The 26473-nt window shown below is 64.0% G+C and overlaps 2 protein-coding genes and 1 long non-coding RNA gene across 5 annotated transcripts in view; 2 read left to right on the top strand and 1 right to left on the bottom strand.

The window, feature by feature from the left end:
• The window catches only part of MACROD1 (mono-ADP ribosylhydrolase 1), a 135506-nt gene that overhangs the window by 21080 nt on the left and 87953 nt on the right, over nucleotides 1-26473 (top strand). The window lies entirely within an intron of this gene.
• Nucleotides 5922-17078, top strand: LOC118501389. The gene is made up of 4 exons (XR_004904034.1): nucleotides 5922-5932; nucleotides 7249-7259; nucleotides 10031-10037; nucleotides 15519-17078. It is a non-coding gene; the product is annotated as an uncharacterized LOC118501389 (long non-coding RNA).
• The window catches only part of FLRT1 (fibronectin leucine rich transmembrane protein 1), a 66250-nt gene continuing 58027 nt past the window's right edge, over nucleotides 18251-26473 (bottom strand). The window contains exon 3 of the mRNA XM_028516625.2: nucleotides 18251-20598. Coding sequence (XP_028372426.1) covers nucleotides 18521-20548 — 2028 coding nt within the window. The 5' untranslated portion in view covers nucleotides 20549-20598 and the 3' untranslated portion in view covers nucleotides 18251-18520. The remainder of the gene's footprint in view (nucleotides 20599-26473) is intronic.

The raw sequence follows: 26473 nt of genomic DNA, 5'->3' as shown, positions 1-26473 counted from the left end.
CATTCAACGGGAGCTTTGCAGCCCCGACCGCCAGTGGAGATGCTCCACCCCGACCGACTGGCAGCCGGCGGGGGGCTTCCCCGTCCCCCGGTCTGCAGGTGAGGCCTTGGGCTTGGCAGAGTGGGAGGCCAGGGGGTCGTGGGCCAGGGGCTCATGGAATTCGAGGGGCCGTCTGACCACCTCTCAGCACCTCCTTGGCCTTGACCTTAACTCAGCCTCGTCTCCCTCCTAAGAGGTGGGGCGGGAGCCCCTTCTGGGTGTACAGAGCAGGGTGCTGGGGTCCGGGGCTTGGGGGTGGGCGTGGGGACACATCGGGGGACGTACAGGACAGGGCTGCTGGGGCCACTGACGAGGTCACGTGACCTTGACCGGGATGCACGCCTCCTCTGAGGCGTGGCGTCCGCAGCCGTGAACCCGGTGGCGTCCCCACGTCCCCGCGGAAGCTGGGTGAGGGGATCGCAGGCTGCGTGCAGGTGTGACCGGTCACCGGGGCTCAACGCGTGGTGGCCGTCGTCACTGAGGAAGCGGGCACTTGAGCCGGCATTGATTTCCTAAAAGTGTTTAACTCCCCTGTTTCCGCTGAGATACGGGCGCAATAAAACCAGGGGACCGTTGAAACAGAAGCGAGAAGGGAAGGGGCGGGGAGGGCGCTGGCCGGCGTGTCTGGTGCGCACGTGCCCGGGCTCTGAGCCACGCCCGGAGCCTTTCTGCCCCCACTTCGGCACAGGCTTTCCAAGCCATTAACCCGCAGGTGGCGAGCACACGGCCCACGGGCCGAATCCAGCCCTCCACCTTGCTTTATCACCCGGCACCTCGTTTCTACCCGGCGGCAGCGCCGAGCTCCCACTGAACTGTTAAGGAGTTGTGACATTTCTACGGCCCTGAAATTACATTCGGCCCTTTGAAGGCAACCTCGAGGCGGATGTGGGCCCCGGTGACAATGAGTTTGACATGCCTGCCTTAGCCTCTTGCTAGAGTCCCGGTTGTGGCCCTCCACTCGGCCCTGCCACCTGCTACTGGAGGCTGCTGTCCAGTGGACTGAGGGCGGCAGCGTGGCCGCCTTCCTGGGATGCGCCCACCCATGTATTCTGTGCTCTTCGCGGCTGCTTGGGGCAGCTGGGCTCCTGGCACCTGCTCTGGTCTTGACCCATTCGAACACTAGGCTGACAGGTCTATTGCAACTGAAGACAAAATGTGGCTTTGAGCTTCCTGGCAGCCATAGCAAAATGGGAAACAAGATTTTAGGTTCTACATGGCTCCAAACTTGGAAATCAATGTAAACATCAGCCGAATGCCTCTTTCTCTTTCCCTCTGCTCTCTCCCTTTATTCCCCATCCTCTATCTGTCTTACCCTCGCCAGCCGTCCTGTATTTACCTGCAGATGCTCCCTGCCTTGCTCCGGAGTCCTCTCCAGTCTCACTCCCCAAGTGCACCCCCGCCCCCCAGGGATCAGAAGCGTGGCCTTGCGTCTGACGTGGGAGGCGCCCTCTGCCCTCCTGTTTGTCGCTGTCCATTCCCGTGTCCGTTGGCCTGGCCTCCGGGCCTCCTGCCTCGCCCAGGCCCGCTGCAGTGTCTTTCACGTGAGCCGGCGACTAATAAGGGTTGGCCCCGGGGGGCTGGCAAAATCTTTCCCTCCTTAATATGGCAGCTTAAGTACGTGTCACCATTGATTTGAAGGAAAGGCTTGTTCCTGCTGAGAAAAGCGGCCTGGAGATTCGTCTCGCCGTAGGAACCACGCAGGCAGCCGCATAAATTCCACACCCACCGAGAGCGCGCCCTGCACGCGCTGGCTCGAGGCCCCACAGCCGGCCACGGAGCCCCTCCGAGCCCACCCATGTGCTCCGGGGGCCGGCACCCCGCCTCCCCGCCCCTTCTGCTCCCGCAGAGTCCAAAGGGGGCCCGTTGCGGGGAGCGGGGATCCCGGTTAGAAGATCCTCCTTCTCTCTACCTCTTTGTAGTTAAGCCGGAGCTGAGCCCATGGCTAATTCCGTGTCATGACAGGTTTTAATCCTGCAGGAGAACGAGGATAAGTGACTTCCAAGAGGGGGTCCTGAGAGCCGCCGGGTGCCCCCCAACCCCCGCACACCCAGGGGGCGCCCCCTGCCCTTGGCCGTGGGCTGCTGGCTGCACAGGGGGTCTGCCCCGAAGGTGGGGTTTAACTGCCTGCGTGCCCCGCCTGCCGACATTATTCTGCCCTCGCCCTCACCCGCGAGACGGCGGGGGTCGTGTGGCCCCTCCCTCCACCCCCAGACAGGCCCTCTCCCCTCTGGTGGGGCCCACCCCCCGCTGCACTTTGCCCTCGTAACCGGCCCGGCCTCTCGCCCACAGCCACAGACAGTGGTCCTACCCTGGCCCAGCAATGCTCTGAGCCCAGGACAAACATCACAAGAGTGACCAGGAGGTGGCTTTCAGTGCCCTCACTTCTCAGGCCGAGAAGGTGCAGGGCTGCTCTGTGACTTGTCTGCAGGCAGGTCAGGGAGCTGGGACTGCGCCTGCTCACTGTGTCTCCTGGGCGCTCTTCACCTGTCCGTCACCTCGGAGCGAGTGAGTGAGAGGGCGTGGGCGTGGGCACGAAGCAACCACGTACTAGGCGTCCTTCTGGCTAGCAGGTGTGGTGTCAGCCCCAGAGGGGGTGGGGGGGCGGTGTTTGGAGAGCTTGGGACAGAGCTGAGGTCTCCAGGTCCCTGTAGGGCCCCAACCCCCTTCTGTCATCACCCAGAGGTGACAACGGCCACCTTTGTGGCAGTGTCATCTTGGCCCTTCCGGAGGGCTCGCTCTAGCATGGGGCAGAGCAGGGTGATGGGCGCGGCCACCCAGGAGGCCCAGCGGGCCACCCCGTAGCTCAGGCAGTCCCCACTGCTCCGGCCACAGTGGGTGACCGTGGCCAGCACCAGCACAATGGCCCACAGTCTGCTGGGGCTTTAATGGGGGATGGGGAAGAGGGGTGGTGTGGGGGTCCTGTGGGCTCTGGCTGGCTTTGGGAGAGCCAGTGCAGCTGTGAGCAGGGCGGGCAGGGTGGAGGTGAGCAGGCAGTCTGCAGCCTCCCTGGCCGCCTTGCGTCCCTCGCCACATGTGCCCGCCGCCACCTGGCGCAGGGACGTGTGCAGGCTGGCCCCGAGCCGTGCGTCCCCCAGCTGCAGAGGGGCCCCCCGAGGGTTCCTGGCAGCCAGTACCCGAGGAAAGGAGGGGCTCTTATTTTTCCAGGCTCCCTAAATGTTATTGCCTTTATAGGCTTCGGAAATCAGTTTTACGGCCTGCGTCGTCTGCTGGGATCCGAAAAGCACGGGAGGGAAAATAAACCGCGGGGTTTGGTTGCTCCCGGCCCTGAAAGGGCAGACTTGGCCTTGGCAGAGGGCAAGGCGCCAGGGCTCCCATGTGTCCTCCCGGGCCTGAGTCACTTTTCAGGGAGAGACCATGGTCGCTGGAAGCAGGGGGCCGGGGGGGGGGGGGCGGGGGGCCAGAGCGGACCCTGGAATTCTGGTGGGAGAGTCTGCCTGGGGTTTCGGGACCCGCCCTTCTGTCGGACGGCCCCCACGGAACCGGCCTGGGATGATGGAAGGCATCCCTTCCCCCCGCGATGCCCAGCTACGCCAGCTGGCTCCCCTTGAGTGCCGTCAGGGGCACCCCGCCAGCCACCGGCAGGGCAGACGCCTCCTGCAAGCAAGAACTGGGTTTTGCCAGCTGAGGTGCGGGCCCGGCAGGGGCTCCCACCTGCAGAAGCCGCTCCATCTTCCAGCGGCGCTGGCCCGTCGGGAGCTGGGCGGGGCTGTAGCGGTTCGGTGGGAAAGCCCCCAGAAGCCCACAGTGGTCCTCCTGCCTTTCCTGGGCCCAGGGACCCTGGAGGGAGGCCCTGGGGGGTCTGCCCCGAGAGAAGGCTGCTTCTCGCCTCCTGCTGCTACGTGAGGAGCTCCCACAAATCAACAGGAAAAATGGGCAGAAGATGTGGACGGGCAGTTCCCAGAAGGGGGAAAACAAACGGCCAGTAAACAAGTGGAAAGATGCAGAACTTCGCAAGTAATCAAGAAAGGGCTAATTGAAACAAGGGACATCATTCTTCCCCCGGGCGCGGTGCGGCCGGGGGCTGGAAGTGTCGCTGTGTGCGGAGGCAGGTGCCGCTGGAGGCAGGCCCTTTCCCGGCTCACCCCCGGCGGTTTGCGCCAGCCCCGCACGTAGTAGGTGCTTGGAAACACTCGCTGTGTGCCAGGAAACACAGAGAACTCCTCTCTGTCCTCGGTGAGCCTCGGCAGGGCCACCGCCACTGCCTGCTTGTGTGGCCACCCCTGCTGCTGGAGGTGCTCCTGGGCGGAGGGGAGGGGAGGGGATCCCAGCTGCACCCCAGCCCCCTGGCTCTGGGGGTCCACGCACTTCCTGGGCTGTGGCCTTGGTCTTTGTGGGCCTGCCCAGGGTGGAGCATCTGGGGTGCAGCGCTGTCTGCACCCCCGTGGCTGGTGCCAGGCCCACCCAGCACAGCGGGGGTCAGGTGGTTTTCGTGGAGGTGGGGGGCCACAGTGGAGGTGGGGACCCCTAGTGCAGGGGAGCCCTGGCTGTCACCGTGGCTTCTCCTGGCAGCCTGGGGTCCCCAGCTGGGAGAAGGAGTGACCTGGGCTCTCTCTCTGGGCACCCCAGCTGGCACCCTCACATCATCTGGCCCCAGAACCTCCCCTGCCTTTTCTGCTTCCTTCCCCCGCTCTCTCCGTTTCAGCCTGGATACATGATGTGGGGTAACTCGTAACTGCACGTTCTTACTTCCTGGCCTTTGCCCAGGGTCTCCCTGCACCCCCCCACCCCTGCCGTCATTCGGCTAACCCCACTCAGACGCTCCAGGGTCCTGGCTGGGGTGTCACCTCCTCAGGAGCCTCCCCTGACCCGGGTCAGGCTCCCTCCCGTGGGTTCCACCACACAGCCATTCGCTCCGCTTTGTGTCCATTCATCCGGCAGGGGCCGGGGGCCGGGGCTGCAAGCTGGAACAGGGAGACGTGGCCCAGGCAGCAGAAACACCTGTAACGATCTTCCACTGGGGTGTCTGGAAGGGGCAACCAGGCAGAGCACCTCGAGGGTGCCCAAGGCAGTGCCCTAGGTGTGGCACAGCTTCCGGCGCTGAGAGCAGGGAGGCCAGAGGGGAGCCGGGGCCCCCCGGTGCCCGTTCTCTGCCTGCCCCCCAAGGGCGGCCCGTATTTGCAGAGCCCAGCAAGGCGGGACCACCGCAGAGAGGCCTTGGAGGGGAAACTCAAGGGGGAGAGCACAAGTCATACTCCAGATGCTTCGGCCCCGGGGAACTTGGGTCTCCGCATCCTTGAATTGTCCTCCCGCCTGCCTACCCCTCCCGTGCCCCCCTGGGCAGAGCCGGCCGGCGGGAGAGCCTGGGCCTGAGGCGGGTGCAGCCTCCGTCCTTCGTCCAGAGAGGGTGAAATGACACAGACCCAGTCCCTGCTTCCAAAAGCCGCTGGCTGCAGCATGGGGGCCACGGGGTGACCCCCTGGTCACGGGGTGACACTCTGTGCTGTCAAGCACAGAGTGTGAGGCACCGGCGGGTGGGTCAGGGAAGGCTTCCTGGAGGAAGCTGCCTGGGAGGCCTACTTCTCCACAGTGGTATCTGGGGCAGGCTCATCTGTGCATTTCTTACCCTTTTCTTTTATTAATTATTATTATTAGAGAGAGAGAGGGGGAGAGAGAGAGAAGCATCAGTTTGTTGTTCCACCTATCCATGCGTTCATCGGCGGCTTCCCGCACGTGCCCTGACTGGGGATTGAACCCTCGGCCCTGGTGCGACAGAAGGATGCTCCGGCCAACAGAGCCGCCCGGCCTCGTCGGTGCCTTTCTTTCCGGGCTCACAGACCAGACCCCCCCAGTCCGGCCCCCTCGTGAGGCCTCCTGGGCCAGGACTTGGGCTGCGGGAGGAGCCCGGGAGGACCCAGCCCCAGCGCTTATCCCTGTCCCTGTGGCCGTGGGCAGGCCCCTTAGGTGGGGACCTCGGTGGGCCTGCTTGGAAACGGGGGTAAGTGAGGATGGGGCCTGGTGGCCATCGGGCCGCGCCATCCTGCCTTTCGCAGATGGGCGCCCCTTGAGGAAATGCCCCTCCGCCCCCGCCCCATGAGGAAGCTTCAGAGACCTGGGCGGCCACACGGGAGGGAGGGAGCCCAGTCAGCAGAAGGCTCAGGCACGCGGCTGCGTGGCCGGGCCGAGCGCCTCCCCGCGCCAGCTTCCTGGGGACCGCGGCCTTGCCGAGCGCAAGTCTCCCCTGCCGTCCTGGTGACGGGTTCCATCTGCCAGTCCCCGGTGAGCCGGGGAGGGCCTGCTCGGCACCCGCTGTCCCTGGCGGCGTCCCCCGGGCCCTTCACCCCCCCACTCCCACCCCCGTTTGTAATTTCGGCTTTAAGGAGGACTCCGTGCTCTTTCTCGGTCCCACCACGACTAATCCATTCGCCAGGGCCCCGGTCCAAGGGAAAGCTAATTAAGAATTTCTGCTCTTGGCTCAGCCTGGACTTGGAAGGTTCCCACTGGCCTTCCTGGAGCATCTGGGAACAGGTGGAGAGGGGGCCTCGGAACGGCGGCGGCTCAGCTCCCAGGCCTCCCAAATAGGCCCGATCCCCACATGCAGGGGGCGCCACGCCGCCCTCTGCCCGGCCCTGTGCTGACGGGGGCTCACGGCGCCGAGGGCGCGGGCCCCCCTGTGACCCTGTGAACCCCAGACAGCGCGGCCCCTGCCTGCAGCTCTCCGTGAAGGGGCGGCTGTGCGCTCCCCGAGAGTTGTGAGGGGTGGGGGACAGGGAAAGACAGGGCGTGGGCCCCTCCCCCCACGTTCTCCATGGAAGGCACAGGGTGCCGACACCCAGAGGCCCTGCGCCTTCTCGTCTGCGGCGTGGGGAGGTCCCCGCTGCAGGGACTGGGACGGCAGATTCTCCTGAGGTGGGCGTTCACCCTCCCTGCCTCCCCGCTCTCGCTGGGTGGCGCCCCCCATGCCAGGGTCTTTTCTTCCAAGAGCTGATTTGCCCTCGGAGATTTTAATCAACCAACCACACGTATTTGTTTGACCCGGACCAGCAGAGGCTGGCAAGACCCCGTTGGGCAGGGGCCTTCAGGGTCCCCGTGCACTGCTGTGCCTCCCACCTGAGCAGGGCCTGGCACACAGTCAGTGCTCAATAGAGACTCACTGACCGTCGTGTGGTTGGCGGGCAGGTCCTGAGAGAGAGAGAGAGGTGACCGCTCTCAGAGAAGTCACACGGTTGCCACCCTCAGAAACGCCCTCAGGGTCTTGGGGGGTCACTGGGCCCCCAGATGTGGGGTGCAGGTCATACGGCCTGCCTCCCCTGTCACTCTGGGCTTTGGCCAGGCCTGGGGTGCGTCAGGGCCGTCTGCTGCCCCTGGGGCCCCCACTCTTGCCTCCTCCCAGGCCCCTGCACCCCATTCCCCTCTGCATTGGCGGGGGCGGGCAGGGAGCATTTAGACCCGAAGTTCCCCGTGAGGGGGACCTCTCGGGCTCTCGCCTGCGCCGAGGAAATAAAAATGATAAAAACCTACCGCTGAATTCTGGGTGGCAGTAAATTACTTAACACCTGAAACAGGTTGAAATGTGGCCACTGTGGCTTTTAATAAGCCCATCTCCGATGCAGCCGCTTCCGCGCGGAGCCGGCCGGGTCCCTTCCCCAGGCGTAATTTCATCGCGTCCCGAGCCTGGCAGCGGTGCAAATAAGATTTCACTTCCCCCGTAAATCTCTGAAGGGGGAGCACGGGCTTGTCTGTGCCGTCGGCTCCCGGCTCGCAGACCCCATTTACTTCGTCGCCACCGCAGGAGGGGGTCCCTCGGCGGCGCCTGCCATGGGGGCCGCGGGCCGTGGGGGCCTCGGGCCACCGGCTGAGGGGGAGCAGATGCTGACAGGGCGACCGGGCGTGTGGAGGGGGCACGGGGAGGCGGCCAGCCTGCAGCGTGGGGCGCTCTTTGTTTTGGGGCACCTCAAAGTGGGTGAGCAAGCCGCACCCAGACCCACTGAGGCCGCATTTTGGGGCCGGCTGCGTGACTTCAGAAGCTTCTGGGGCCTTCTAGGCCGGGTGCTCAGAATAGGCCACAGAACTTGGGTCTGGGGGGTGTGGTTTGGAGTGTCAGACCCTTCCTGGGTTTGGTGGCCTCTTCTCTGGGATGCTTGGTGAGGCCAGGGGCCCTTCCGGGGAAGTGGAGGCAGGGAAGCATCTAGGACCTGCAGCCAGTAGGGTCCGAGCATAGTAGGTAGTGGCCACCCTCTCCTTCTCCACTTCAACTGGCACTGTCAGTCCTGAGTCGGACTAAACGAGAGGAGTTGGACTCCAGAAGCAGGGCCCTGGGCTTTGGGGTGCGCCCTTGGCCATCGGGCAGCCACTTGGGGTGTTACCCCCACACCTGTCCGTGACCTCAGTGACACGCAAGTCCTGAGACGTCTGTGGGAAGGAATGGGCCGGAAACTGTGTGGCTGGAGTATTGCATGGTAGGTGCTACAGTGCGTGTGTGTGTGTTTGGGGGGGGGGGTCCCAGGTTCTCGGGAAGTCCACCCCGTCTCCTGGGGGCCATCTGAAGACATGTTGGGGACACGGGGCACCTCAGGGTCCTGAACTCATGCCCCCCTGAGGGGTGGCCCAGCTCTGCTTGCTCTCCTATGAGGTCAGGGGTTGGGGGGGCAGGGGGCACACAGCGACTCAGAAAGGGCAGGTTGTGTTTGGAGCGTCTTCCTTCAGTTATCTGGAAATACAGATCCTGGAACCGCCCCCCCCCCCCCGCCGGGTCTCAGTGAGACCCTCCAGAGGCGCACCCAGTGCCCCCTCAGCACTTAGGAAAACCTCAGGTGCCCCCTCCCACACTCTGTCCTCCTGAAGCTGGAAGCTTGGGCCGACGGGCCACCCTCCCCGGTGGGTTTCAGAGAGCGGCCACAGACCTCGGGCGAGGTCGGGTGGTCTGGGAAACAGGCCTCACCCTCGCTGGGACGTCTGTCCTCTGTGCTAGACCTGGGAAGCTTTGCTGTCCTGCCCCAGGGGCTCTGCTGGGACGGCCCAGCCTCCTTGTAAGACACGCCAACCCGCTCGGTGCCTACCTGGGGTTGGGGTGGGCTGGGGTTGGGGCTCCCTGGACCAGAGATGGACGCCCAGGGTCACGCCCCGGTCACGGAGGCTCAGCACTCACCCATTCTACAGATGTGGAAGCTGAGGCTTGGGGAGTATGTGCTGGAGTGTGTGGGTCTAACTCAGTTTGGAGGGGCCCTACGGGACTCCAGGGCCCTGCCTGAGCAGCCCTGCAGGACAGCAGTGGCATTAATCCAGGGGTCCCCAAACGGCCGAGACTGACAGCCCTTCCTGGCACAACCTCTGTCAGCTCTGGATGCTAAGGAGCAGTCTGAGAGCCCTCCTGCCCAGGCTGGAGCAGAGCCCCGGGGGCACCCTGCTTGGTGCGCTGCCAGTGTGGGGGTGGGCGCCTCCCTCCCGCCTACTCCCCTGCCCTCCGGGGCGCCCCCTGTGCGCTGGGCCTGACGGCGGCTCACCTAGTGCAGTGCTTTCTGGCATGGTCCCTCTGGGCTGGCTCCCTCCCCCGGGAGGTGGAAGGACCAGAGAGGGTGAGGGAAAGGGACACCCGTGGGGCCAGAGTGCCCCAAGTCACCCCAGGGAGGCCAGTTGCCACCAACGTCCATTGGGAACTAACTTTGCTTCCTTGGAATAGAAGGAAAAGCTCACTAACCTGAACCCAGACGTGAGATCAGATCTAAGGCGGAAGTAAGAGTCACGTTAAACTGAGCCGAAACCGCTACTGTTCTCAGGGCGCGGCATTTGTTTCTTTGTCTGAGACAGCGGAGGAGGCTAGCAGAGCCGTGGTTGCGGTGGGTGTGGCTAGGGGGCCACGCCCATGGGGGCCCCAGCGGAGCGCACGCCCGGCGCAGAAGAGCACGTGTTCCTGGGGTCCGCGCAACCCGTCTCCTCTGAACGCCCCCGTGGGCGCCAGAGCCTCCTAAGGGACGACCCGCAGTTCCTTGTAATGTCTCCACGTGGGGACCCTCTCGGAGGCTCATGCGACAAGATCAGAGGTCCCTCTCGTCTCGGAGCAGAATCATTACTTTGGTTCCAGTGGCGCCCGCCCAGGGACCTTCCTAACCCAGAGCGTCCGTCCCACCCTGCCCCCGCCGCCGCCTCTGCGCCAGCGCAGCTCCGCTGGAGCGAGGCCTGGGGACGGGGCGTGGGCGGCCAGCACCGTGGGCGCGCAGACACACACCTGGGCCCCGGGACGCTGGGCGCAAGCCGAGAGTCAGCAGCGAGAGGACCGTAAAAGTTAAATCTTTCTATTTATTTCAAGAAAGGACAAGGAAAGTGGACTCGGACATCTCGTATGAAAACAGACAGACAGAACACAGGACCAAACAGTTCGTCACATTCGTGTCGACAGTGAAGTTTCAAGGCACCTACGAGAAGGAGGCGAGGGCGGGCGCAGTGCACTTTGGTTTGGGTCGGCGGCGTGGGGGGGCGGGGGGGCGTTTGCGTGTCTCGCTCGCCAGAAACACCCGTCTGGCGGTCAGGCTGGGAGTGCGGCTGGCGGGCCTGAGGCCGGGCCGGGTCAGCCAGCCGAGTCTCAGGTGACGGCCGTGGGGGTGGTCCCGTCCCTCAGACCCCTGGGATTGCTTTGCTCTTCGGAGAAAAAAGACAAAGACAGCAGCGTGCGGCCCGGCGGCCCTACGGGGCTGATTCTGCAGGTGGGGGAGGGGAGGGGCTCCAGGGAGGCTGGGGTGCCTGGGCAGGGGTCCCTTGGATGGCAGGAAGGACTTTTGTCACAGGTTTGCGAGGGACCAGGCCCACGCTCCCCATACTGTTGGTCGGCCGGGCACCCGCCTTCTTCCCCAGGGTCTGGCCGGGGCCCACCTCTCCCCTGGCCTCCCCCGGCCTCCCCCAGCCTCCGCTCCGGGAGCACCGGGCAGGGATCACATGGAACCGAGCGCCCGGAACTCCAGAATGCTCCGCGATACCAAACGCCACGCAACCAATCTTTCCCGGGGAGGGGACCAAGGGCTGGGGCGGCTCTCAGAAAACGGTCGCTCTGCAGTGCTTCTGGCGGGTTTCTCCGAGTTTACTCCCCGCTTTGCCTCCCTGCACACAGTGCCCCTCCCCCACCCAGGTGACATTCATCATTAGCAGGTGTCCGCTCCAGCCAGCCAGCAGAATCGCACGGCTCTGGCGCGCCCGTGTTCATGGCCCGCGGCCTCCCCCAACCTTCAGCGCCATCTCTTGCCCCCTCTCGGATGACAAACCTCAGGCACTGGGCGGTGCACACCCCTCCCCACGGCTCTCAGCATCTCTGTGAGCTGGAAGGCACCAGGGTCCCCGTCCAAAAACCTCTCCCTCGCCACTGCAGTCCCGCACCTGGGCCTGGTCGCTGGGTGGGCTTCTCAGCGGGGCCACAGCCCGCTGGCAGGTGGCGTGCTGGGTCAGGTAAAAAAAAAAACAAAAACAACAAAAAAACTAAGGCTAGTTTCAGGGCTTCGTCTTCCTCTGGGGTTCCCAGAACCTTCTGAAGCCAGACTGGCCGGATGTGGGTGGTCCCTGGGACACTCAGCCAGCTTGACCCCGGCCCAGGGCAGGTGCGAGGCCCCTGGGGGGTGAGCGGGAGGCAGCCCGCACCGCTGTGGCTCTGACTGGCAGCTCCTGTTGCCTTTGTTTTTCTCCGTCTTGAGGAGAACGCTTGGTTAGTTCCTCCCGGTGGATGGCGCAGGGTGTGCGGACTCTTGAAGCGCGGGCCTCACAAGGCGCGACACCCAGTTCTCCGCCCTCTTGGTCTCCCACCAGAGGCTCGGCGTGGAGAGGGGAAACTGAGTCACCCGGGCTGGCTGTGCTCGCAGCTGACGGTCAGTGGGTCCAAGGGTCGGCGGAGTGAGATGCCTCGGAGGGGAGGAGCCGTGAGAAGTGAGCGCCTCCGCGTGCCAGGCTGCCGAGGGGCAGGTGCGGGACGCGAGAAGAGCGGGCGCTAACACTCCCGGACCCTGCGCGCCCAGCCCAGAGGGGGCAGTCGTAGGCAGAAGGGCAAGGAAGCGAGAGGCGGGTTGCAGAGGAGGCGGCGGAGCGGCCCGTGTGCCAGGTGCGGTGCTGGGCCCAGCGACCCGGCGCGGAGGAGCTCAGGGACCTGGCGCCCTGCCTGCGGAGCCATCCGCCCTGACAGCTGTAAAAGAGATTTAGGGGCAGTGACGGTAGGGACCTTCCTACAAGGACTTTCTGGGCTCCGCTCTTTGGGTTTTCAGGCGTGGGGGACGGCGTGGGCGGGTGTGTGAAGGACAGGGGTCAGAGCACCCTTGTGGCTCTGGCGGCTGCAGAGCCTCAGGGGCAGGCGTTGCTAGGAAGGCAGGGCGCGCCCCGCAGTGCGCCCTCACTGCCCTCCCAGCCCGGGCCAGGCACTTCAGTAACAAGGGGTGGAGGGGGCGTGGCATGACCGGGGCAGTGGCTGTCCCAGGTCTGCCTCGTGGGGGCAAAGGCAGCCTGGCCGCTGCGGCCTCGGGGGTCTGGGCGCACCTGCGAACCCCGTTATGGTGAGAAAGTGGGCCTGGCCCCAGCAATGATGCGATCTATGAAACCAGAGGAGAACAATGGATCAAAAATGCAAAGAGAGAAGGGGAAAGCAGGCGGCGGAGGAATGAGGAGTCTGGGGAATCTTTTTGTGAGTGTTTTTAAAGAAGCGAAAGTGGGTTTTTCAGGCGAGGACTCGGAACAGTTTGAAAGAAATGGTCAATGCCCAAACAGGCAGAGCGAGCAGTGCCACAGACGGCCGCTAACCCAGCTGCTGCGATGGACACACTGGGCCCCGGGGCGCCTCGGGTGGGAAAATAGCCAGTGGGATGGCCACACGGGGAGCAGGGCCAGCGGGCAGCCCCCCCGGTGGGGGTGGGGTGCACCATCCGAAGCCCTGTCCAGACTCCTGGATGGAGTGGCACGTCTCTACTTCCTGTCCCAGAGCCTCTTGGATACTGAGGGTGGCGATTATGTGGCATCTCTGCCAGCACAAGCCGCTCTTTGACGGGGCTGTGGGACGGCCTTGACCTGGGATTTTCAGGGGACAGTGGCCATGCTGAGCAGCACGGTAATCATCTCTTGATACCTCCCACAGAGGGTCCTGAGGGATGATGATAAAGTGAGGGTGGGAACCAGGATCTTCGAGTCAAAGAACCAGGTCTTGGCTTAGGCAGGAAAATATCTACCATATCCTCATCAAGTGCTTGAATGCTCCCAGTGACGGGGAGCTCACTGCCTGATTCCTTTGCGAGGCCAGCGGTTCTCTACCCTGACCTTCGGTTTCCCTTTCCAGTCGGCCCCCTTCCCTTTCACGGACCGCAGGGAATGGGTCAGACCCAGACCCATCCTGGAACAGAGAAGACGCAGAAAAGCTCGTGGCTTCGGCGTCCCATGCACTCTGCAGTGACTGGACCGGCCATTTCCCCTCCCTTTTGACCCTGGAAGGCAGACGGAATCTGGAGGGCAGGGGCAGAGTCTCTGCCGGCGGCTGGGGCAGCTTCTGAAAGACCTCGTAACCTGCCCTGTCTTAGATGCTGGAGCACCAGCCCCCCCACGGAGACCGAGCTGCTTTCCCTGAGGGCAGCGCCTGAGCCCAGGGTAATCCCGAGCGCGCTGGCCTGCGCGGCGTCAGCCCGCACAGAACCCCAGGCCCCTGGGGGGAGCTGCGAAGGGACAGCCCCCGAGTCCAGCCTGTAAAATCCCTGCCGTACACATGGCCGCTGGCCACAGGTTCATGAAACTCCAAAAATCCCCCTTTCTCTCCACCTCCATGGAGCTTAATCTCTCCTAATCAATTTAGCAGGCTCGCTGGGTTGTAAACGGTCACGATTTGCATTTTTGAGCCCTTTTATTCCTCCTCAGGAAAAAAAGAGGCCTCCTCTGTCTGCATTCTGGAAGGCCTGTGCGGGCCTGTGGACTGCTCGTTAGCGCCCCACCTGGCGCCGGTCCAGCGCCAGGGGTCTGTCACCCGTCACCTGCGCCGACTGAGTGGCGGAGGGGCCGTGGGCGCACGGGGTGCCCGCAGCTGGTCCTGGCTGCGTCCTGGCCCTGAGAGCCCGATCTGGTCCTTGGGGGCTCAGGCTGCTGTGCGCCCCGAGGCCCCTCCTTCCGGCAGATGCCCCGGCCTCATCGCTCCCTGTCTGCTGCATCCAATTTTCCTTGTTGTATTTTTCATAAGCACGAGCCTTAGATGCCCCGTCTTCCTCCCCGGTGCATCCAGGATGCAGGTGTCTGGAGCAGACTGGGTTGGCTTTGAGGCTTGAGCTGCTGATGTTGGGGCGGGGGGGGGGGGAGACGGGTGTCCTCCCCTGGCTCCCCAGCTCACCGGGGGTGAAGGAGGGAGGCTCAGATACAGTCCCAGGCACAATGCCCTGGCCCTCCCACTGCGGCCCTCCGTCACCTGTACTGGACCGGCCAGAACCTTCCAGGGTCAGTGGAGGAGACCTCTGGAGCACCCAGCTTGACCGGGGGAAGCTAGGCACTGCCTTGGCCCACCCCCACTTTACAGAAGGGGATACAGCGGCCGTCCTTTGCAAAATACACTCTCCCTGCAGCTCTCTGGACACCCTCCCAGACCCCTCCTCGCTCTGCCTGGCCTTGGGTTTCCCTTGTTGGGGCGAGTGGGCCTCCCCAAACCCGGCAAGGGAGGGAGAAGGGGCACAAGGCAGGGGTGGCGGCCTTCGGGCTTTGGGTGGGGAAGCCGGGGGCCCCCAGCTCCTGCCCCCAAACCCAGTCCCCCAGCCCCGGGTGGGGACACCACCCCCAGTGAGTCACCAGGCTCCACCTCACGGGGGAGGCAGGGCGGTCTGGGGAGCCGGGGCCAATCTGGAGAAGATGGAGGCTTCTGCAGGAGGCCGCAGGAAGAGGGAAGGAGAAACGGGAAGAAAAGAAGCTTTTGATGCACATCGTGTCGGTGGAATTGAGTATGACTAATTAATAGATTTTATTCTTAGTAATCTCTTAAGCATTCCATACATTGGGCCCAATGCCTGAGCTGAGCTTACAAGAGGCCTCATTCGCAAAATGCAAATGACTCGCCTGGCCCCGCTGCCTTCCCTCCTTCCTCACTGTCTTTCCTTTTTTTTTTTTTTTTAAGGGGAAATTTAAAGGAAAATTGCCATGTAATAGAAAAGAGATTCCAATCACTACATCTAATTACCACGAAGGGTAAACCACTTAACCAAAGAAGTGTCCTGGGCTTGGTTTTTTTTTTTTAAACTTTAAACCTGCCTTAAGTGCCACACAATGCCCTCATCAGCGCCGAGGCCAGCCAGGTCGTCCCTGCTCGTCAGAGGCCGCAGGGGTCAGGCTGGCCACCTGCAGAAAGCAGATTCTAGACGGACGTGCAGGCCCGGGTCCCGGGCTTGTCTTCACGGACCTCGTGTCCGGGGGGACGGGGGAGGCTGGGCACCCTGCACACGTCCTCTCGTTGTGCCGCGTGGCCAGCTCTGAGGGGTTGGATCAGGAGGCAGTGGGGTTTCAGAATGGAGCTGGCTTCAGGCACTTGGGGTGCCTGTGAGGCAGCAGGCCCTGGGGGTCCCGCTCTCAGAAAGGACGCTGCAAAGGTGGTGGGATGCCTCGGGCAGAGAAGGGAGCGGCCCCAGGGGGCTGGCTGGGCAGGGTCTCCGCCCACTGCAGCGTCTACAGGGGTGGGGCGGTGCCGTGCCTGCAGAAGCCCGTCGCAGGGGGCCGAGCGGGGCAGCTCATCCAGAGCCCTGCCTGAGCCCTGTTAGCACAAGACCTGGCTAGGGCCTGCTCACTGCTTACCACTGGGGGCGGGGGGGGGGGAGGGCGGCACAGGCTGGGTCTAGGCCCTAGCCTCCGTGGAGCCCTCTTGCCGTTCGCAAATGCTCTCCTAGCCTCTGAAGGGATGGTCTGCTGCCTGGCCTGGGGAAAGGCGGAAGGGGGACCTAGAATGAAATGGGGTTGGCAGGGGGACCGAGCACGTTGGCAGTGGGGACTAGAGGGCTGGCAGTGGGGTGTCCAGGGACTGATTATGCTGGGACACTGTCAGAAGGCAGGAGCGGCGCCTGGAGGGAGGGGACCCCTTCAGAAACCGCAGAGACCTTGGACTTCCGTCCTCCAGCCGAGCCCCCGCACCCTGGTGCCCCCATCTCCCTCAGGCCGCACCCAGTGGGGCCCCTCCACTCCTCCCTGAGCTGCCGGGGGTGGGGGGTGTGGGAACAGGGCTGTGCCGGGGGGGGGCGCTACAGACATGAAATTAAGGCTTGCAAGAACTCCTCTCCCGACTTCACTGTATGAGAAAATGGGAAAAGGGGAAAAAGGTTTGTTTTAGAATGAAAAGCAGCCATGGCCCTTGGCCTCTCCTGTGGCTGGGGAGTTAGGCATCCCCCTTCGGGGAGGCCGCGGAGACCCCGTGTGTCTTCTCCACCCCTGATGCGGCTCGTGTCCAGTTCTTTCAACCCACACTTCCCCGAAGGGGCCAGTCGCGCCTTTTCATGTCCGCTGAGCAGCCGGCACCAGGCCTGTCTCGGCCGCCCTGTGACCGCTGCTCAGTCTCGTCCTCCTGCCCTTGGCTTTTGTCACAGCAGTCGAGGCCTTTTGAAGACACAGCCATCGGGAGCAGGACCCCTCCTCAGCCTCCTTGCCCTCGGGCCCGCATCCCTCCTACGACAGGGCTCCTCCCTGGTGCAGGGTGAGTGGCGGGTGGACGGCCGGTGCCCCAGGTGCCCGAGTGCGGGGACGCAGGAGACAGCAGAAGCTCGGGCGCCGGTCCCCTCTTCTCTCCAGACTTGCTGTCATTATTCCATCATCGTTTTAATCTCTTGGTTCGCCCCACGGTGCTGCCAGCTGATAAATGAAGGCGATGTCGATTCCAGAGGGAGGAAAGAAAGCCTTCACTGTGGGAGTGCCCTGGTCAGTGCCCTTCAGTTTGGGGGGCTGGCTGGTTCAGAGGGCGAGCTGAGCCTCTGTCTCCAGAACGGTCCCTGGGGGGGATGGGCTCGGCTGAGTGATTTGCATTCGGGAGTGCTGTCTCCCAGGGCTTTTCCGAGAATTTTCGTGTCTTTTTCTGGGTGTTGTTTCAGCAGCTATGGAAACCATTAGGTCTAATCAGCTGATACTTAAAAAAAAAACATCTTTGTGCCAATTACCTTGTCCCAGGAGGAAGCACAGAGCACAGAGAAAATAGCTAGTGCCCTGGCTGGTGTGGTTCAGTGCGTTGAGTGCCAGCCTGTGAACAAAAAGGTCACCGGTTCGATTCCCAGTCAGGGCACACGCCCGGGCTGCAGGCCAGGCCCCCATCTGGGGCATGCAAGAGGCAACCAATGCTTCTCTTGCACACTGATGTCTCCCTCCCTGTCCTTCTCTCTCCCTTCCCCTCTAAAAAATAAATAAAATCTTTAAAAAAGAAAGTAAGTGGCTACTGAGGTGACTGCGTGTGTGTGTGTGTGTGTGTGTGTGTGGAGGATGAGGAGCCTGTCCGTCACCTTGGTCGCGGTCTCCCTACAGCGGGCAGGAGTGTGGCCCAGCTCCGGCCAACCCGAGGCGGGAGCAGGCTGGAAGCACCCGCCGGTGCAGAGCGGACGCGCGCCCCCGCCATCACCAACGGCATCATCCCCCCACCCCATCCCGATCCCTTCACACCGCGTCTACTTACTCAAGAACTGTTAGGAGGAAGCAACATTTTCACGACTCTATTTTCTCAAGAAACTGTACTAACTGACCCAGGAAGTCTCATCAGGGCCGTCTGCAGCTCTGTCCGCCCGTCTATGCTCAGAGCCGCGACGTGGAGACAGACGAGCAGACAGAGGGGCAGACAGACGCGCCCCCGAGGGGCCAGGAAAGGCGCGGCGTCCACGGGGCTTCCGTGGCGCGTGGTGGTGGGGCGTGGAGGCGAAGAGGGTTTCATATGGGAAAGAGAAAGTTTGCTTTTTAATTGGTTACATCGTTGTTCGAAGAACGCAAAGACGCGGTATTTCTGAAAATCTGTAAGGGAGGTGGTGTGGAAAGAACCGGGGAAGAGACTTCAGGACACCAGCTCCCTAGTGAAAGATCTTCCCTTCCCCCCCTCCTCTGGGAGGAGCCTGCCAATCTTCCGCCAGGCCGTCGCCAGGGAGCGGCCAACCGGCAGCGAGGGGGGGCTTCTGCGCGCGCCGCTCCTCCGCGCCGGTCCTTCAGTGCCGGCCCCGAACAGGGCGCGAGGCGCACACAGACGCCGTACAGGTAGTATCTGCACACTTCACGGGAAAAACCACCCCGACCCGGCCCTTCCTGCAATCATATCCCTTCCAGTCCTTCCCTCCCCAGCTGGCATAATTCGGAATAAATTATGTCTTCAGCAACATCAAACCCTTCTCTTGCCTTCTATCCTTTAAAAAAAATTTTTTCCCCACTGTTGTGTTCTAGAAAATTGATAGCCTTCCCCAAACGTTGCTATTCGCTGGGGGAAGTCATCGTGGAGTTTCTTTCCCTTGCTCTGCCGGACGGCGGCGGGCTGGGCAGAGCGCGGGGCCGCAGGCCAGGGGGAGGCGGGCGCGGGGCGGGCCTGCCGGGCCGGGCATCATGTGTAGGAATAGTCCATGTCGGGGATGCCGGCGTCGCGGTAGCCCCGCGTGGTGCCGTAGCCGATGGTGTGCGCGCCCTTGCAGAGGCTGCTGCCGTTGGAGGGGAAGATGGTGTGGACCACGTACTCCTCCTTAGCGCGGTAAGGGTTGATGGGCAGCATCTGCAGCCCCGGGCCGCGGATTTCCAGGATGGAGTTATCCTTCTTGGTCCCCGACTCCATATACTTGCCCTTCTTCTGGCTGCCCCGGCTGTAGACCCGCTCCCGGCTCAGGAGCTCGCTGGCACGGTTCACGTACCAGCAGATGGCCCCCAGGACCAGGAAGAGAAAGACGAGGGCCACGGCGCCCCCGATGATGGCCGCCAGGGGCAGGCCGGCCATGGGGTGGGCGTTCTGCTCCTGGTTGAGCGTGGTGGTGGGGCCGTAGCTGTCGGCGGTCTCCGCCTTGGCGCACACGGGCGTCTCATCCGCCACGTAGGTGTTGCCGGTCTCCATGGTGACCATGCAGATGATGTAGGTGGACTTGGGCTCCAGGGCCGTCAGCAGGTACTCGGTCTTGTCCCCCTGCACCAGGGTCTCCGTGATGGAGCCGACCGCCGGGCTGTGGCCCAGGCGCAGCCAGCTGAGCCGGAAGGAAGAGGCGGGGAGTGCCGCCTTCCACGTGATGTGGATGGAGTCCGCCGTCAGGGGCTTCACGTGGATGACCAGGGTCTTGGCGCCATCGCCCGTGGCCATGGGGTAGTCCAGGCTGGAGTCCGGGAGGCGCAGCCTCGGCCTCTTGGCCTTGAGGGTGAAGAGTGAACCCTGGGGCGTGGTGGCCGGGGCGTGGCTGCTGGGCGTGGTCTTGGCGGCAGCGTTGGCCACGCCTCCCTGCGGCCCCGCCTCGAAGCACTCGTCCATCTCGTTGGTGATGTCCTTGATGGCCATGCCCCGGACCTTCTCCGGGCCCTGGCACATGAGGCCGCGCACGTTGACCACAGCCGCCCGCGCCTTCACCCAGTCCCGCAGCCACATGAGGCTGCAGCCGCAGAACCAGGGGTTGTTGCGGAGCAGCAGCTGGGCCAGGCTCTGCAGGCCGTCAAACAGGCCGCGCGGCAGGGTGGTGAGGTTGTTGTTGGACAGGTCCAGGCGCTCCAGCGCGTGCATCTTGGCCAGCGTGCCGTAGGGGATGTGGCTGATGGCGTTGTCCTGCAGGTAGAGCTTCTGCAGGTGGGCGCTGGGCAGGTTGAGCGGCGGGGCGGCCAGCGAGTTGCGCACCAGCGAGAGCTCGGTGAGGTTCTGCAGGCGGCTGAAGGTGTCGTCGGCGATGCGCTGGTTGGCCAGCAGGTTGCCGTCCAGCACCAGGCGCCGGAGGCTGTCGAGGCCCTTGAAGGCGTGCAGCGGGATGGTGGAGATGCGGTTGTCGTCCAGCCGCAGCTCCTCCAGCGTGCGGGGCAGCCCCGAGGGGATGCTGCTCAGGTGGTTGCGGCTCAGGAAGAGCAGCTTGAGCTGCCTGCTGTCGGCAAAGGCATCCTCCTCGATGCTGACGGTGGACACGGAGTTGTCGTCCAGGTGCAGCTTCTCCAGCAGCGGCAGGCGGGACAGCGAGTCCCGGGCGATGGCCCGCACGTTGTTGTCCTGCAGATGCAGCTCCCGCAGGGAGCGGGGCAGGTTGACGGGGAACTCGTCCAGGTCGTTCTCGTACAGGTAGATGACCTGCACGTTCACCTTGGTCTTGAGGTCCTGGGGGATGCCGGCGTTGCTGATCCGGTTGTTCTGCAGGTAGAGGGTGGTGGCGTCGTCGGGGATGTCGGCGGGGATGGAGGCGAGCCCCCGGTCGTTGCAGTAGATGAAGCCGTTGTCGCAGCGGCACACCGAGGGGCAGGTGGTGCTGTCGATGACCTCGGTCAGGAAGGCGATGAGCCCGTAGCAGAGGAAGAGCCAGTCCCGCAGGTCCATGGTGGCCGAGGTCATCACGACGGTGGCCGTGACGGTGGCGGCAGTCGTGGTAGTGGTGGCGGCGGAGGCGGGGTGCGCCACCACCATGGTGGACGGCGGGGGGAGCGGGGGCCTCACCGGACTCGGGGCCTCGGCACCTGCAAGGGGCACAAGACACGCACGGTGAGAGCGAGTGGCAGCGCCCACCTGCCTGCCTGCCCGGCGCCCATGGGCCGCTGCAGGCGGGGACATGAGGCAGACACGGGGTCTCGTGGCGCAGGCACCACACCCCCTGGCGCCCAGGCTGTGCCCCAGTGACCAGTCAGGCTGAGGGTGGACTCTAGCGACCTCTGGCTGGCACCGCGTCTCAGCCGGAGCGAGGCGTTGCCCGCGAGGGGCACGGCGCTGCGTGCCCCCTTCCGGACGGACGACGACTCCGCGCCTCGGGCGAGGTTACCTCCCCGAGGGCCACGCCGCAGCTTCGGTTTCTTCCTCCGAGATTTCCCCCGGAGCCACTTTTCGCAGCCAGCACTAAAAGGGGCCGGTCAGAGGTGGGTGGGACGGATTTAGGGCGCGTCTGATGGGTTCAGAGCCACTTCTCACTGGGATGAGGAGCTCGCACCTGGCTGGGACCCAGGGTGTGCGGGGAGAGCTTGTTTCTGGGAGGCCCGCAAGCTCAAAGCAGCGGTGGGAGGGGGGGTGACTAGAGAAGAAGCTGCCAGCGTCGTCACTGGTGAGCGGCAGAGAGCGGGCGCTGCATTGTCTGGTGTTAAAACATGTCCTGCTTGTCACTCGTGCGTCTCCCAGACAGGAGACGAAGGTGTCGGCAGAGCGGCTCCCTCCTGTATTTACAGAAATCTCTTCGCCGGAGGTGCCCTCCCTGGCTCCGCGCTCCGCGCTGCGTGGGAAATTATTCCACACCTTGTCCACTTCCAAAATCACACAACTCGAGAAATATATATGTTTCCTTGCATTTAAAGAAATGAGATTTTTTTTTTTCAAGGAGGGAGGGCCCCATGCTCTGAGGAAATTGCCCGGAGGTGTGACTTTAGCTTTCACAAATGGAGAAATTACAGCACAGACGTTTCTCATTATTTTATATTTCGTAGTGGTAAAGAAAAAATCAATTAAAGAGAAATTATCTCTCGACCTCCTCGGGGAGGTGTCCTCATGCAGCTGGCAGAGGTCTGCGGTGTGACCGCAGGGCCACACGGCCCGGCGGGTGGAGGGCGGCCCGGGCACAGAGCGGAGCGAGGGTGCACCGGCCCACGGCGTCCGAGGGCCCAGTGCCCAGGTGTCTCCGTCCCCCGGCCAGGTCCCACCCCCATCCTGGTCTCTCTCTAGTCCGGGCTGGCTCCTCTCCACCCAGCACACTGCTGCACTCACCCTTCGGGACAAGCCTCCGGTGCCCCCTCCTCCGCTGGGTCTCCCGACGCCGGAGGGAGCTCCCCCTGCTCTGCCCACCCACCCACCCACTGAGCCCTCGATCTGCCCACCCTCCTACCCCTCCCTCCCTCCTCCCCCCCTGCCTCCCATGGCTCGTCCCTCCACGCATCTGGCCACCCAGCCGCCGGCAGATGTTGGTTGATCACGTACCAGGTGCCAACCCAGGTTCTGGCCACGGGTGGGACAGCAGCTCACGTGATAGCGGCAACCTTGCCTGGAGCCGCGAGAAAACCGAAGTCGTCCCAGCCTCCCAGCGAACGTGGGGCCGGAGCCCTCCTCGCTCCCTCGTAACGGATGAGACCCGGAGGCTTGGAGGTGCGGCCTTACTCGAGACCCCTCGAGAAGTGGAGTGGGGGCCCGAGGCCAGACGCTCGACCGCCTGGCTCAAAGTGCCGCACGTCCATGGGCCGCCAGCCGTGCCGTTTGGTGACTAGGGTGTTACGGTCCCCGGCTAAATTTCAGGGGCTGGAGGGCCGGGCCCATGGGCTGTGTTGGCCGTGTGCGGCTGGGCGTCAGTGACCACCTGCCTGCCCAAGGGGCTGAGCCCCCGCACGCTCAGGCCCCATTTGCATTTACGGGGCCTTGCCCCTCGCACAGCTCCAGGGCCATCTCAGGAGGGCTCGGGCTTTGCCCGTGGCTGGGTGGCCAGCTGACGCACTAACGCAGCCCAGGGCCTGTTCACAGCGACGTTTTGTCCATAAGGTCCCAAGGCAGGTCAAGGGCCAGCCCAGGACACCTGGCTAGAAGCAAGTGAGGATGCTGGGGAGGTGCCTGGGGTCTGCGTCTAGAGTCAGAGGGGAAGTGGGGGAGGGGGTGCTGATGAGACCATGCCCGCCCAGCACTCTGGGTCCCTGAAGCCAGCTCAGGCTCCCTCCCACCAGCACCCACTGGCCTGAGGGACCAAGGATGCGCCTGCCCGGCCCAGGCTGCAGGCCCCTGCCCCACTCACAGCCCCGCCCCTCAGAAGATGGAGTTGGTCTGCTCTTCCTGCAGGTCGAGCCCCTGGCTCCCCGCCCCTGGGTCCGGCTGTCCTCCGTGTCCCCACCCAGGCAGCCTGGCCACTCTGCCCTGCTCCTCTCCCACCCAGAGCCTTGCGCCACCATGCTCCCTGGCCCATCCTGCACTGCTCGGCATTGGGGCGGAGCATGGGTCTCCCAGGCGGCCCCACCCTCATCGGACCCCTGACTCCCTGGCCGCTTGGTAGCTCCGGGATTGGGAAGACCACCAGCCCAGACTGTAGGACAAATGGGCTCAAAACAGGGGATGGTCGAGTAGACCTGGGAACACTGACCTTCATTTAACAGGGAGGAACCCGGGCCCCAGGGGGACTTCCAGCCTCACCCCCTCTGCACAGGCATAGGTTTGTGCCCTCACCCACCGGTCACACGCACACAGGTGCTCGTCCCACTTGACTGTATGCGGAGCAGCCCGAGGTGCAGAGAGCGGAGGCGCCTCTCTGGGGTGGCGGCCAGCCCGGGTTTCTGGCTGCACATCACATCCGCTCCCTTCCCTGCCCGGGGCCTGAAGGTCCCGTCTCCAGCTGCTTGTGAGCAGCGAGTCAGGGTCAGGGCAGGCGCGGAGGATGGGGGACGGGGTGCAGGCCTGCCCAAAGGCCACCTTGCCTTGGTCTCAGGGGTCAAGCCCGAGCCCAGGAGAGCCTCGGCCCAGGCCCCTGGCAAACGGCCGGAGGACACACACCCTCCCTGGTCTGTCAGCACTGAGTCCTGGCCCAAGGATCTGGGAGGCGCCCAGGCACTGCTACTCCAGGCCAGTGCCCCCAGCAGGGGACAGGCTTGTTGGGGCCACAGGCAAGGCCAGCCACCGCCTGCTGGCTTGGCTGACCTTGGACGTGAGCTCCTGGTGCCCACTCAGCTCAGGGCCCCAGCCCTCAGCCTCCAGAGGCCCCGGCATCAATAACAGAGTGTAAACCGCACACTCGGAGACGCCTGATGGATAACCAGGACGCATTCGGGAGGCCGGGACCCAAGGCCTTTCCGCCCCCGTCTGTGGGCCTCATCCGTCTTGGCTCAAGTCCCCCTCCCCCCCCACAGCCCCTTTCCCAAGGCCGCCCACGTGGAGCCCTCCGGCTCCCTTTCGGAAAGAGGGCGGGCCCTGGGGCGGGAGGAGGGAGCGCGCCTGGAGGGAGAGGCCCAGTAGCTGCCCGGGTGCCAGCCGCCTGTTTATTCCCTGGTTATGTACGGGATGGTTTATGTGGCCGTCACGTTAGACCCGGTAAATCGCCTGTCTTTTACGGGGTCACCCGTTGTCCTCTTGAGGATCCTGCAGACTTGGGCGGGGTGTGAGCTGTGACCTGCCAACTCGTGACTGACAGCAGGACACTGGTCCTGCCTTGGCGGCGGGCGGGGGAGGGGAAGCAGTGAGCCGCTCAGGCTGGAGGCATTCAGGCACCCGTCAGAGGGGTGGGGTGGGGTGTTACCTGGGGCATCCTTCTTGGCCTTTGCCACTAACTCCTGCCGCCTTCCAGGCCCCTGGGTTGTAGAGAAACCTGGGTTGTAGTCCAGCCTCTGCCACTTCCAGGTTGTGCGATCTTGAGCAAGTTCCTTGCCCTCCCTGAGCTTTGGCTTCCTCCTCTGTACGTGTGGTCAGAGTAGCTCCCCTTATAGGGGAGCATCCTACAGAGGGCTCTGTAAGATCATATGCGAAAAGCACCCCTCGTCAGTCAGTGGGACCTGCGCGTGACACACGCGTGAGTGAGGAGTGAGGCGTGAGCACTGCAGCGGCCCTCCCACCCGGGTGTTCGCTGCTCCCCGCTCTCCTCCGCTCTCCAGCGGCCCCTTCTTCGCTCCCCTGTACCCGCCGAGTCCCCGGGGTGGACCGGGAGCCTGCAGGCCGTGCTGCTTCCTGGCAGGACTCCCGTCAGCGGTGTGGCCCTGGATGCCCGTCTCACCTCCCACGGTGCGTCCTCGGCCCCTCCCCCCAGGCTGGGGTGGACGCGCTGCCCCCGCCCCCCACCCCCCCGCTGCCTCTGGGCCACACCGAGCCCGCCCATCAGCCCCGGTTGGGCATCTGAGAACTCCAGACGGTGACTCCAAGAAGGACGAGCGTGGACGAGAATGGCCTTGCCGTCCTGGGGGAGAGGACCATGGGGCTGGGCTGGAGTCCGGCTTCCCCAGCCCCCAGCTGTGTGGCCTGTGGCGACACCTCTCTGGGCCTCCGTGTCCTCCTCTGCACGGCACTGCCGAGGGAGGGGCCGTGTGCAGTGCCCAGCACACGGCTGGTGGTTCTGGGAAGAGGCGCTGCCCCAGCCGTCCCCACGGAGGGACCCGAGGTCCTCCTGGGACGCACTCAGGGCGGCCCCCCACCCACTAGCGCTGGCTGACCCTCCGAGGAGGGAGGGCAGACGCCAGCGGGTCAGGGAGCCGAGGCCGGGCAGAGGAAGCCCCTCGCCCGCCCCCTTCCCGTGCCCCCTGACCCTGGCCAGGCCCTCAGGGCAGACTGGGGACAGAAGAGGTTCCAGCCCAGAATCGAAAAGGCAGGGGGCCCCCTGCAGGGAGCTCCACCAAGGCAGGCTCGCCTCCCTGTCTGTGATGGGTCCTCAGCACTCCTTTGTTTAAGTTAACAAGGGGCCCCACATCTCTTCCCCAGCAGCCTGCGTGACCTCCGTGGCGTGGCATGATAAGCAACACGGAGGCTGGAAGGTCAAGAGGCACAGGGACCGGCCTCCACCTCCCTGGGTTTGGGGAGGCCGGGGGAGAGCGCCCCCACCTCCAGGAAGCCCCGCCTCCGCGAAGGCAGGCAGCCCCGCCCCTGCCCGGGCTCAGCCCAGCCGCTCTGCCTCAAAGGGCAGCCTCGGGTCTCAGGCCTCCATCTGTAAAATGGGTCCACGACTGACCGCCCCCGCCCCGGGTTCTTGTGAGGATAAAGGACGGGGGTTTTCCAGCCGGAGCAGAGAGAGACGGCCGAGCACAGACAGGTGGACAGACCCGGGGACCCAGTGCGGTCACTGGCGACAGGCCTCGCTTCCCGGCCTGTCCAGGTGTGCGTGGCAGGTGAGGAGGGGAGCGTGCAGTCGGGGGCCCTGCCCAGACAACCCTCCGGGCCCTTCTAGCCGGTCCCTGCCCCAACTTCACGCCCCACCTGTCTCCCGGGGCCACAGAGAACTTGTAATGTGTGGGGGGTGGGCGTAGGGATCCTTTGAAAACCTCAAGTTAATTATTTTTCTAATTACATGCTGCATGCATTATGCATCAGTGGTTATCACCGGCGGGAGCGGCAGGCAGGTATGTAAATCCCCTGGAAGCGCACCTCGCGCTCAGCTCGCCTCGTGGCTGCCTGGGCGGCGCCGGGCGCCGGGGTGTCCTGAACTTCAGAGAATGCAAATCGTTTTTAAAAAATAAGGCTTTAAAACCGGGTCTTAGGAGGTTAATTATATTGATAACAGCGTTCGATATTAAACTGTTGTGGGCCCGGAGAGGGTGGGGGGATGAAAGGAGACACGTGTGATTTTGTCTCTGTCTCTCCCGACGTCGTTCAGTGAGGGGTCCCCGCACCTGGCGCCCCCCTGCGTCCCCGCGTTTTCAGCAGAGCTGCCGAGACGAGGGCTTGGTTTCTCCGCGCAGGAAGGAG

Source organism: Phyllostomus discolor, chromosome 6, assembly GCF_004126475.2.
Source record: "Phyllostomus discolor isolate MPI-MPIP mPhyDis1 chromosome 6, mPhyDis1.pri.v3, whole genome shotgun sequence".
Classification (NCBI taxonomy): domain Eukaryota; kingdom Metazoa; phylum Chordata; class Mammalia; order Chiroptera; family Phyllostomidae; genus Phyllostomus; species Phyllostomus discolor.
This window is presented reverse-complemented; position numbering and strand designations above follow the sequence as displayed.